Source organism: Acinonyx jubatus, chromosome D4, assembly GCF_027475565.1.
Source record: "Acinonyx jubatus isolate Ajub_Pintada_27869175 chromosome D4, VMU_Ajub_asm_v1.0, whole genome shotgun sequence".
NCBI lineage: Eukaryota > Metazoa > Chordata > Mammalia > Carnivora > Felidae > Acinonyx > Acinonyx jubatus.
Window position 1 is genome coordinate 67,444,681 of NC_069391.1, and position 12,766 is coordinate 67,457,446.

Below are 12,766 nucleotides of genomic sequence, written 5' to 3' on the forward strand. Positions count from 1 at the left end.
ATGCCTTAGGATCACTTCCGTCTCAAATCGGTTCCCGTGGATCCCTCCAGTTCTGAAATCACTTGGGGCAGGCCAGAATTTACAGGAAACTGACATCTGTCAGTCTGAATGCAAAGTCTTGGATTTCAAACCAGTCAGCTCCTTCTAGAGAAAGAAAAAGGACAATAGCTGCAATTTCTTAGCATACATAATCAATGCTGCCGGGGTTGCTAGGCAACGGGCAGAAAGCCTGTCAAACATCCCTGGGTGCCTCCAATGGGAGAGAAGCAGCTCCCGCAGCCACTCCTCAGAGGTGACAGTCTGTGCAGGCCCCGGAAGCTGCATTCAGCTTGTCTCATTCCTTAAAAATTCGCTTTCCTGTGGTTAGGGCCGGAACCATACACGTTTTCCTCCCAGGCTCCTGGGATAGTCTTTGAACACACTTTCAATTGGCCAGCTCGCAGCCCTAAAATTGAGCAGGTTGGGCTGGAGACAGCAGCTTTGTAAAAGGCCCATGTGCTATTCTGATCCATTCATCCGGAGCCTGTAGAAGATCCGACTCCTTCCTTGTGAGGTTGCAGCCTGCGGATCCCGGAAAATTAACCTGGGCATCCTCTCTGAAGCTTGAAGTCATTCCAGCGAACATAAACAAAGCCTTTGATTTCAACAAAACTGCACATGCAAGATCACTGAGATGAGACTTCCTAGGTGTGCGACCTTGAAGTTGGAACTGCATTTTTGAGCTGCAGGCATTTTGTCCTCTCTGCTTGAAACAACAGTTGCATTTGAATTTCAACAAGAAGGACCTGGCAGAGGAGGAGTCAGGATTTGATAAAAGGGAAAAATCCAAGTTTTTGTTCCTTGGCTTGTCTCTTGTTTGTTTGTTTGCTTGTTTTTAGCGGTGTTAATTAACAAGCACTCTTCATAGGTCATTCATTTGCGAACTTAATTTGGCAAAGCCAGGGTGTCTATGAGGACTAGGTCCTGGGTCTAGGTCAGAGGTGGGATTAGGGCTGTGACTGTGATTCAAACCAGAGAAGCCTCACCGGCAGTAGCCAAGGGAGATGTGACCACGTGGAAGGATGCCCCACTGGCTACACACGGCTGATGCCGGCTGATCTTTCATCATTACCAGCCCAAGCCCTGAAACCTTATTTTGGCATGTGTTGGGAAGGAAATGTAACCCAAGAGCTGAGGGTGCCCTGGATTTAGCCATGCAACACCCTCTCTTCAAGGGCATTCAAAGAAATACAGCGAAGTAGGCAGAGAATAAGAAATGATACCAAAAAGAAAAGCTATACCCACTGAGAAATTTCTCCCTATCTGGCCGAGGTCCCTCAGCTACTCCTACACGATCATCTAGGATTCTCTAATCTCCCAGAATGTTTGTACATTCAAAGAGTCTCACCTTGTGACCTCAAGAATCTGAATTCAGAATCTGATGGGCTGACTTAGTTGCCTGGGTGGTCTCCAGATATCAGTGGGAGGAAACATGAGCCCAGAACACAAATCCATGGTCTTCAGTGTCCTTGTGTATAACTCATGACTAGATTAGGATCAGCTCTTCCCTAAGCTTTTTCCAGCTCTCATGTTTTATCAGTCTACGAATCTACAAAAATAGAGGCACCTCTTGGTCCCATTTATCCTAAGGGGGAAAAAAGAGCGGCAGAAGAGAGCAGAGCCTGCAGATATAACCCTGCCAAATGTTCTGAACATTCTGTGCTTTAAAAAATAACAAACTTTTGGGGTAAAGGAAAGGAAAGAGGAAGCAATCGCAACAGCAGGAATTAAACCCCTGCCCCCCCACCCCCGCCCCCAGAATCAGAGCAGGATTCTTATTTTACACCTTCTACCCTACTTGACCTCACATCTTTCTAGCATCTCCTTCCTGTTTCCTCTCCTCTGGCTCCCTTTCTCCCTTCCATTTGCTTAACTTAGTATGATGTTTATTGACACTACATTTACCCTCCCTAGAAAATTCTGTTCTTTATTCGCTTTATTTTTATTTTATTATTATGTATATTTATTTTGAGAGAGAGAGAGAGAGAGAGAGAGAGAGAGAGAGACAGAGTGCGAGCGGGTGGTGGGGGGGGGGGTGGGCAGAGAGAGAGGGAGACACAGAATCTGAAGTAGGCTCCAGGCACAGAGCTGTCAGCACAGAGCCCCATGTGGGGCTCGAACCCACAAGCTGTGAGATCATGACCTGAGACAAGTTCCGATGCTCAACCAAATGGGCCACCATGTCCTTTATTCACTTTAAAATGCAGCTTTTAGAAACCTCTGGTGAGCGTCTAAGAGCATCCACTCATGTTGGTTACTTTGGAAGATAAAGAAAGCAAATGCACTGTTTTTTCCTTTGGATGAGTTTTAACAGAAACTGTGTTTAGTCTGCAGGATGAGAAAGTTCAAGAAGAATTTTACCTCTCTCCTCAGTGACCTATTCTGTATATACCAGAGTATTTTAATGCTAAGTACAACAGTAATGGAATATACATCTGATTTTTTTAAACATGAAAGGTTGTCCTGCTTATAACCAGTAAACAAACGCCACTCATGTAAACATTCTGTGTTTGGCAGAAACAAACAAAACCCAGTCATCTTCTGTTAAGCCAAGAAGTTGCATTTTATTATGCTAGCCAAGTCTACATTCCTTTGCCACCTAATTCATTTAATAAATATATGCCTCTTTTAAGTGGTTTGCATATATTATTCAATACCTTGGTGAGTTGTTTTTTAAAATGTTGACAATGCATATGTAAAAGATATGCGCAAGTCTTTTGCGCTATTTTTGTTAATTCTTGTGTTTTAGAGAACTCGGTGGAACTTTTGTTCCCCTCCAGTAATATTTATCTTATTGAAGGCCAGGTCTCCTTTTTGAGTTTTGGGGAAATGGCTAGAAGTAAGGACTTTCAGACTCTTTTATTTCAGTAAGACCTTGTATCTCCTAGGGTAGTGGAATTTACGAGAGACTCCATCCACCCCAGGATAGAGTCTTGCCCGCACTGTTTACAGTCCTGGGGCTCTGGGAACATTTGGGAGGCACAGGGTAAGATATAACAGAAGACGTCAGCAGAGCAGAGGCTGAGAGGGAAAAGTGAACTCTGGTCTCCCTTCTAGAACCTTCACCAGAGACAAGCTCTAGCTGAGCTTGGCATCAGCATCAAGCAATCTGAGGAGACAGATTGAGTCTCCAAGACTTAGCTGGGTGAAATCTGTTTGACCCTACCAACCTCCACCCAGAATTGAGTTAGCATTGACTTGTCAGAGTAGCCCAAAGCTATTCACAGCCTGGAGATGGACAGGTTGTCCCTGAGAAGAAGCTCAGACAGCTAGATGTGCCCCAAACACCCTTCCCGCTGTCCATTTGGGTACAGGAAATTCGAACACATCCACCATAGCAGACATAATTGGCTCCTGAATTGGCCAAATACAAAATGACACAATGCGCTTCCACACATTAGTGCGACAACAGATAATGAGACATTCTGGAGTGTTCTCTTACCTTCACTGCCACCAAGATCTTGTCCTGCTCAGGACAGAGGTTATAGCATTCAGCTAGGAAAACTTTTCCAAAGGCTCCTTCGCCTAGCTCCCTTTTCAGAACAATGTTATGTCGCTTGATGTGTTGAACAACTGGAAAACAAAGACAGAATGGAAATTGGAATCGAGGCACGTGGAGGTAAAGGCTGAGGGTGGGAGTCAGGGGCCTGCCTCCTGAGCGTGCAGGCCTGAGACTCTGCCCCTCTGCACTGGCAAACCAGAGGAGAAACTCAGTATCCATCCTCACAGTCCGCCCAAATGGCTGGAGGGAGGTTGCACTGGCTTGCTTTCCAGGACTCAATGGTCATTTTCGATAGAAATCAAGTAGCAACCTCCTCGTTGGCTGCGGAATGTCATTAATGAACTTCCCAGATTAGGAAAGGGGAGAGATGAGAAGGGATTGGACATTAATAGCAGGCCTCTCATAAGCCAGACACCTTGCATATACTTGTTAGTCATGTGTCTAGTGGGGAAAGGCAGAGAGAGAGCTAGGAATCCCTAATTCTTCGTTAAGAAGCCTCAGACTCCTGAGGGAAAGAGGCTCAAAGGACACAAGGGGAAAAGGCAAGGTCTGGGCATTTCTAATTAAAGATTTGTCCCCGTCCCAGCTTTAGCCTCCTGCTGAGGTGGGCTAGACCATGGTTGAGACTCATTTCTCCTTCCAGAAATGTCTAGGCTGTGCTATGGCTGGCTTCCCCAGCCCATTCTAAGATCATGTCCCCAGTCTTGGTTATCCAATGCCAAGAAGAGATAAGAATAGATGCATGGTGGGAAGAGAGAATATTTCCCCCTCTAGTCTAGAGTGGAGCTGGCCCACATCAATTCATCCATACACTTTCCCAAGGAACAAGGCAGGAGGCAGCCAAGGCTTTCTGGAAGCCCATCAGCTGCAAGGAGGGGAGCAGAGCAAAGCATTTCTCAGAAGAACAGAGCCAGTGGGAAGCCCCAAAGGAGACTCTGTGGAAGACAGAGCCATAATGGGAGTATGTGGCTCTTCACCCTGTCCGTCAAATGTTGAACTTCTCAGCTCAAGGGTTCCACCAGCCCATTGGCCACCATTCTTTTCTGGAAGGCTCGTCCCTGAATGGCAGTATTAAAAAGAGATCGGGACTCTTGGCTTGTTGTTGGCTTGGAATGTCCAGCCAACAATATTCTCTCATTTTTCTCACACAGCCCTGGGAAGCAACCTTCTCTGCATTTTGTACACAGGGAAACTGAGCCTGCAGAAATTTCAGTGATTCACGGCATGGGAACAGAGAAGTTGAAGTTTGAATTCAGGTCTGAATCCAGAGTAAATTTTTTTTTTTCTTTCTTCCATACCACAGTTTCTTTTCCGTTATAAATTGTGCTACACATGGCAAGAAAAATAGAATATGTAAACAATAGAATAAAAAGTAAACATAATCTCCCAGCTTCCTTTCTGTTTAGTTCACCCTTCAAAGGTGAGTTCAAATTCTCACTTCCTGAGAGTTTCCAAGACCACTTTGACCACCGACGACCTCCTTCTCTGAATTCATATTATATCATGACTTGTGCTTAGTTGAATTCTGGCTTATGTCTTCCATTCATTTCATAACTGGAAACTCCCTGAGTTTAAAAGCAACCCTATCTATCTCCTATAGTCTTGTGCAATGTCTCAGGTGCTGAGCACACAGAAGATTTATTACTGTAGTTTAATTTGATGAACTTTCTTTAAAAGTCTTTTTTTGGGGGGGCGGGCACCTGGGTGGCTCAGTCGGTTGAGCGTCCGACTTTGGCTCAGGTCATGATCTCACGGTTTGTGGGTTCGAGCCTCACGTCAGGCTCTGTGCTGACAGCTCAGGGCCTGGAGCCTTCTTTGGATTCTGTGTGCCCTTCTCTCTCTGCTCCTTCCCTGCTCACACTCTGTCTCTCTCTCAAAAATAAATGAAGATTAAAAAAATTTTTTTTAAGTCTTTTTTTTTAACTTGAATGTGAACTGCATTGTGAAAACACAAGAAAATATAAATCAAAATTCTGTAGTTGAAATAATAGTATTAAAATGAATGCCCATAAGCCCACCATCCCATTTAAAAAACAGACTATCACTAGTATGTTGAAAGCACCACTCTACCACTGGGACTTTCTTGATTGTATCCACTTCCCCACTCTCTTCTGGGGCCCAGTTACTACCCTGAATTTTGTGTTACTCATTTCCTCTACAGGTTTGCTACTAACGCTATATCCCTAATGAGATATGATGCGAGAATGTGTATTCTTCGCATCTTGCCTTTTTTACCCAACAGCGCCCTGGAGATTGAGTTACATTGAGTTCCAGTATGTGTGTGGTAGTCATCCTTTTGCTTTTACTACTTTATAATATTCTGTGAGAGGACTATGCCGCCATTTATTTATTCATTCTCTGTTGATGGATATGCTCTACAGTTTCTTTTTAGATACAATTTGATGTAAAATACAAGCGGTGATTAAGGTTTTGCCTTAATAGGATTTTTCCCCCGATAATTCATGTGGTTTGGAGCAATGACGGCTTCCATGGGCCTCTGGGAACTCAGGGTGATAAAAATCAAAAGGTCTTTTATGAGCAACAATATTAATGAATATAAGAATGTATATTAATTTCTCATGCTCCAGTAGCAACGGCTGAATTTAAGAGAAGAGAAATGTGTTCATTAGGTAGAGTGCCCATATAAAGAGACAAATGTAATTCTTGCAGAGAATTAGCTGCCATATTTAAATCTAATATTTAACTCCATGGTGGTCACATGTTCAGTGGGAATTAAATTGCCACTTGATTTACTTTCATCATGTCAAGGCAAGTATTTAACTTCTTTTCATTTTTGATTTACACTTAAAAAAAATTTCAGATAGGAGAAGAAATCGGTGGGAAATAAGTTTAAGTTTTTAAAGCTATGGGTAAAGCCACATTTCCATCACCTTCAAAACTAAAATTGATGAGACCAGTTTTCCTATACTGACCTTGAAAGCAGTAAGTGCATCTTTTCATTCAGAAATGGGCTATTTTGCATTAATTTGCTCTGTTGGTTTGGGACACAATAGATTATATGAAGGGTGGCCTTTTGCCAATGTATTCCCTCTCATCAGAATTTCTCTCTTAGAAGACTAGAAGCCACTCAGAAGCACAGGTAACACTTTTGTGTTTGTATTTACATTCCTGACAGGGCCTTACAGTGTTTTGCATACAGTTGGTACAATAAAAATATTTATTGAAAAAATGTATCAAACGGTAATAACAGCCACAGATAAATGCTATTTAATCATATCATTTCAGTTAACTGACAACAATCCTATAGGCCGTAAAGCAGCCAAATTCTCAGAGGTCAGGGGTGGAGAGAATAACTAACCTGAAGCTCTCCTTTCACTGACCTAAGAATTTCTTCCTAATCTCTTCCAAGAGAGTATGGGGCCCTCCTTGACTCAAATAAAATCTTGGCTATGCCCCAAGGACCTCCATGGCCTCAAATGGAGGCCATCCTCTAACCTCAACCCCAGGTACTTCAGAGCCTGTGTGCCTGATTTCTGGCCACTACCCCCTCTCTTCAGCTAGAGCTCCAGCTATCTCAAAGTATCTACTTTAAGGAGCCATCAGTCTCTACATCATTTCTGTCCCCTCATTGCTGGCTATTCCTCTCATCCACTGAGCTCCCCTGCCTACACTCTCCCTCTCCACCCTACCAGTGTCTCCATTCTCAGGGCCTGTGGCACAGAGAAGTTCAGTAACTTGCCTAAGCTGCAGAAACCCTGGACTTCCATTTATCCTGAGTCTTTCAGTGCTGTAGCTAAGAGCCCGGCATCGGGAGGTTTGGTCTGGCGGTCTGAATGGCATTAAGGTGACTTTTTCTGGGAGCAAGGCTGTCTTAATGAAGGAAGAAATGCACTGATTCACATTCTGGACAAGCTCTTTACGTCACGGTGGACTAGCACTTTGAATAACACTGTCTTTAAGGGCCCTATGAACATTTGGATTCATTTTATACAAAATATTCTGAGTGAAGTGAGTCTAAAGATCCCATGATAAATAAGCTATCAGGTAAGCATATAAATTTTTTACATTTGGAGGAAAACTCAAAAAGATAGTTGATTTTTAAAAAAGCCTTCATAGGAAAGTTTTTCTTTAAAATTCACCTTGCCTGAAGACAAGGAGGTATCAGTAAGAGATATAGGTGGTGTAACAAATACACCTTCAAACTCAGGTGGTCTGCAGACCGATCCGTGTACCCTGATACAGTCAAAACAAAGCATGTGATTAGCTATTCTATGAATAAATCTACTTTACAGAATCAGAGAGAAATTGATGACCAGCAATAATAATCAGTGGCTAAAACTATCCGGACATCTTTGTCATTAATGGAATTTTCCAGAGTGGAAATTTGGGGCCCTTGGTCATTTGCTTCAGGAGTACCAGAACTGAGTAGATTTCCAGTTTTCTGTTAGTATCACGTAATTACAACCACTGATAAATGTGTTTTCTCACAAGTACCTGCAGTAGTTTACGGATACACTTGCAATTTCAGATGGTTTAAATCACGTTCCTGGTATTGATATCTCCCAGAAGCAGATATTCTATATATGCACATGCAGGCTACAGATGAAGTATTCATCCACGTCTGTATCTATTACTACTAACTCTAAAACTAACTAAGTAACTAAGTAAATAAATAAATCAATAAAACCCTACCCACTTAAGGATGAAATTGGAACTATGTGCTTCCAATTTCTTCAGTAATGGGGCTTTATAGAAAGCCCCCTTGGCCCAGTGCACATGTCCTGCTCAGCATATGAACCTTAAATTGAATCATTAATTGAAATCTCTAATATATGCCAGGTACTAAGTGATCTTCAGTTAAAAGGAAGCATATTTTAAAATTCTGAGAAGAAAAGTAAAAAGGATTAAATTCTAGAAGATAATATTCTGGAGTAGATGTGGTCTCTCTGTTTCCTTACAGACCCAAATGGAGGGATCACCTTCAGCGGTTCCATTGCAAAGGACCTGACACTGTAATGGCAAAAGAACTTAAAGATTATTGAGGCTGACTGCCTCATGTTTGACAGTCAACAAGTGACACGTCTTCCCCAGGGCCACACAGCTAGATGGTGACCGAGAAGGGGACACTGGATTCTGTAACACAAGCCCCGCTTTGAGACTGAAGGCAGTGAGGGCCTCCTGATGTTAAATGGCAATAGGGATTTCATCTAGCTAACATGTCTTCTATAAAATACTTGAAACATTCGTGTTTATCTTCTGAAATGGACCAAATGTCTCATAATGAAGAACTTCATCAGAAAATTGTCAACAAAATAAGAGTGAGAAAAGTAAGAATTAAAACTTAAATACCTTGAAAAATACCTGAGCTTGATTTTAAGTAGGATGACCAAATACTATTTACTAAACATCTTTATGTCTGTTTCGTGGGCAGCATACTGAAATAGGTAAAATCATCCACCTTGTAAAAATAAAGTTGCATGAAAGACTGGAACTATGTTTTTCAATTTCATCTACATTTTTATTAAAATACAAGTTGGTACTAAATTGGAAATAAATGCAATTAAGACCACAGACATAAAACATACCGGGAGAAGACAAGGCCAAATATTCATAAATAATATTAATGATGAAATAGAACTTATAATAATACTGAGCCATTCTTAAGTACTTTTCAGCAAAAAATCCCAATGTGCATTACCATCAATTAATTTTCATATCTCTCTGAATGAGGTCAACAGTCACATTTATTTTACAGATGACACCACAATTAACTGACTTACTTGTGGTCATAGAGCAATCCACTTATCCTTTACCAAGTGTTATTTCCAATGAAATGGGGAAGTGGGGAGGGGCCTAACATGTGCACATTGCTATTATGGGCCAGAAAATGCGCTAAGAGGTTTACAAGAATTATCAATCTTAACAGCAGTCCAGTAGGGTATCCTTATCTCCATTTTCAGATTAAAGTAAAAAGAGGCTCAGACGAGCTAAGTAACTCACCCAAGGTTGTCCAACCAGTGACAGGCAGAGCTAAAATTCTTTCTACTACAATATTCTGCCTTGACTTTCTTACAGAAAACAAAATGAAAGAAAAACTGTGTGAGCTCAACTTTGTCCACCTAGCGAGCTGTGGGTTGACTTTCATCAATTTAGTTCAGTAAGTGTTTACAAAGCACCAACTATAGCCTGGACATTTTTCTAGGGCCTAGCAAAAGAATAGGCAGAGTAACCCCTGTCATCAAGCAACCCACAACCTAAAGAAGCAGAAAAACACACATACTTGAATCTATCGTATCTTTTACTAACACCTTTGCTTCATTCACAAAAGATTTTTCAGTACTTGCTGTGACTATTCGAAGAAAAACAAAAAAATTCAAATCAAAACTCAAGTCAGGGAAAGTGGAATAGAAGGCTAAGAGACATATTAGTAGAAATGCAAGTGTGCAGATTCGAGGGTCCCACGTGGTCATTCACATTAAGTCATAATTTGACGCCAAGCGTCCTTGCAGCAGAAGCCAAAAGAGAAACACAGTAATTTACAAAATCTTGACTGCCCATACGTAAAAGCAGAGAAAATCCTTATGGTAAGTAAGATTCTTCATGGCATTTAGTTTTTGAAGGAATATATCAAATGGATTTTACACAGGGGATCAATGCCCTCAGTGATGTCTAGAGAGTAAATAGTGATCTTCCTCAGAGTCGTTCTTGTGGCCAAACTCCATATGGAATAAACACGACACAAAAGCTACCCTCGGTGAAAGTGCTGCAAGATATGACGATATCTCATCATAATGGCTTAAAAATCAAGATCTAAGCGCATATGCAAGAATGCTTTGGGGATACGATTTCCCCCACACTCACTGCTGGGCCTAGAACATGTCAGGTAATCAAAACAGAGAACAAGGAACCATGTGACCAAAATGTACACCTGAGAAAGGGCCATGAATGAGCCTGAGGAGCAGAAGGTGGCTTGATGGAGGCACAGGAGTAAGTGGGAAGAAGTGGAGGTGATAAGTAGAGACTGCACATATGGGAGATGGGGGTAAAAGGGAGTAGGGGATGGGTCAGGGCACAAAGGTCAGTCTAGAGATAGCATGGCGGCAAATCTAGAGGATGGGGCTGGGGGAGTTTGAGGGAGAGATTTAAGGGTGCTGGTAAGTTAAGGAGAATAGTAGAGAGTAAGGAATTAAATAGGCACAGGAAAGAAGGAAGGAAGGAAGGAAGGAAGGAAGGGAGGGAGGGAGGGAGGGAGGGAGGGAGGGAGGAAGGAAGGGAGAGAAGGAAACTGGCAGAAGAGATTCTTGTGGAAGCCAGTTAGGGTACAGTGGTTAAGAGATACAGAAACATTCTGGAAGAGTGAGGAAAGATGTTGAGTGAGCCACCTTCTGAGGGCCTCACCTCTGATGCTCACCACAGCACTGAGCCACCAAGGGAGGAAGTAGACTTCCAGGGATTCCCAAGGGGTCCATGAAGCTCAGACCGTCATAAGCCTTTGGGCTAAGCCTGGCATTGGGTCCATTGATGGGCAAGACACTTCGCAAGTGACTTTACATTCCTGAGAGGGTATCAGTTTCCTACGTGGATGCCTCATACAACATCCAGTGGCAGCAAAGGACCCTTTCATCCAAAACCGAATTTCAAGGCTCCTGTGCTGAACGAGAGCAGGGCAGCTGTGGGGGTAAGGGAGCAGGAATGGAGCTTAATGGAAATCCAATGTCACCACAGATAAGGGCGATGGAGTTATTTGAAGTTAAGATCCAAAAACTTCTTGTAGAAAACATCCAGGGAGGGGGAAAGCCCCAGAAATCTTTCAAGCTGTGAGACTGAAGGGAACACCACACTTCAAAATACACATACGGCACATCCTTCGCTTTGACAGCCCCTAACAGCCAAAATTATATCTGTTTTACACACTGGCATGTGGTGGAATTGGATTGATTTGCCCTGACAGCCCTCCGTGCTGGAACAATACTTGTCAGTCAGCCCTGGCAATGTTTATATTTTCAAGAATAATTATGCAGAGTGATGGTACAAAATCCTGGCAGGTGGGCCAGAGAGTCTTATCCGTCTACCCCTCTGACCCTGCATCCCTGAGCTCCAAAGCTCCTCCTGCTCCTAAAGATGGAGAACATCCCTTTCACACCCTGCTTCCCCTTCCGAAGCTGTATGCACAAGCCTCCATCCAAGGCTTCTACACTGGAGCCTGTCTTATCATTTGCAACCCTCCACTCCTGTGCCCTCTCCATGGAAACTTTCCTTCCTTCAATACCTTAAACTGGTAGCCATCACATTTTCCTAATTGACTTCCTCAAGATAGTTGGGCTTTACTGATGTCCATCTACATGGATGCTCCCATTGTGAAAGACACCTTTAGGTTTCGGTGGGGGTAATTCAGAAACCAGACCAGTGGGCATTCAGGGCTTCCCTTACCTGTGTCTAATGTAAACATATTGACTATCTTCTCTGTGCGCACACTCTGGCATACATGTTCTAGATCAGAATGGGATTGATGGTGATGGGAAGGATGAGCAAAGTGTTAGGCAAGTGGGCCACTCAGGAAAGGCTCATGGAACCATTGAGCCAATCTCAGAAAAGCAGGCTGGAGTCTTTATGAGCAAAGCTCTGAACTCAAGAGAAAGGGCCAAGTGCTTAGCTTAATGCACAATGGGAGAACAGTGGGCATTTTATAAGGTCTAGAATTCCATGGCAGCTTCCCAGACTGCTTTCCATGGCTATAGACTCTGCTCCAATTCTAGCGGAGCTCATAACCAATGATACATGGCCAATATGAGAAAGATGGAGGGTGACAGACAAGATGTTTTCAATCTCAACTGTTTTCCATCTCTAGAGGGCTTTCTGTCCAATTAACAGGCAAAGCAGAGACCAATGGTATTTCCTCTTTAATATTCTTAATTAAGAACTCATAGTTTAAAAGTAATGGTACTGTTTACTTTCTTCAAAGGGTTTTGCAATACTCGTAGCATCTTTCAATTCTTTTTTACCCCTCATTTCCGGGCAAGCATCTGTGTGAAAGGAATTGTGTTTGGCGCTGTGGAAGACTCAAGGATGAAGAAGGAGAAGAGGGTGTCAGCGGTTACTAATTACACATCTGCTGTGTGCTAGGCATTGTGTTAAGCATTGTACAAATGTTCTCCTATCGAGACATTCTGCTGGACCTGGGGACAGACATCACTGTTGCCACTTAGGCAATGTGGTAACTGAGTGCTGGAGATGTGAAGTAATTTTCCCAAAGCCACACAGCTA

At 42.8% G+C, this 12,766-nt stretch overlaps 1 protein-coding gene across 3 annotated transcripts in view; it reads right to left on the bottom strand.

The window, feature by feature from the left end:
* The window catches only part of NTRK2 (neurotrophic receptor tyrosine kinase 2), a 336,633-nt gene that overhangs the window by 85,051 nt on the left and 238,816 nt on the right, over positions 1 to 12,766 (bottom strand). For all 3 annotated transcript variants that reach the window (XM_015076264.3, XM_053205197.1, XM_053205198.1), the window contains one exon: positions 3,482 to 3,612. In XM_015076264.3, coding sequence (XP_014931750.2) covers positions 3,482 to 3,612 — 131 coding nt within the window. The remainder of the gene's footprint in view (positions 1 to 3,481; positions 3,613 to 12,766) is intronic.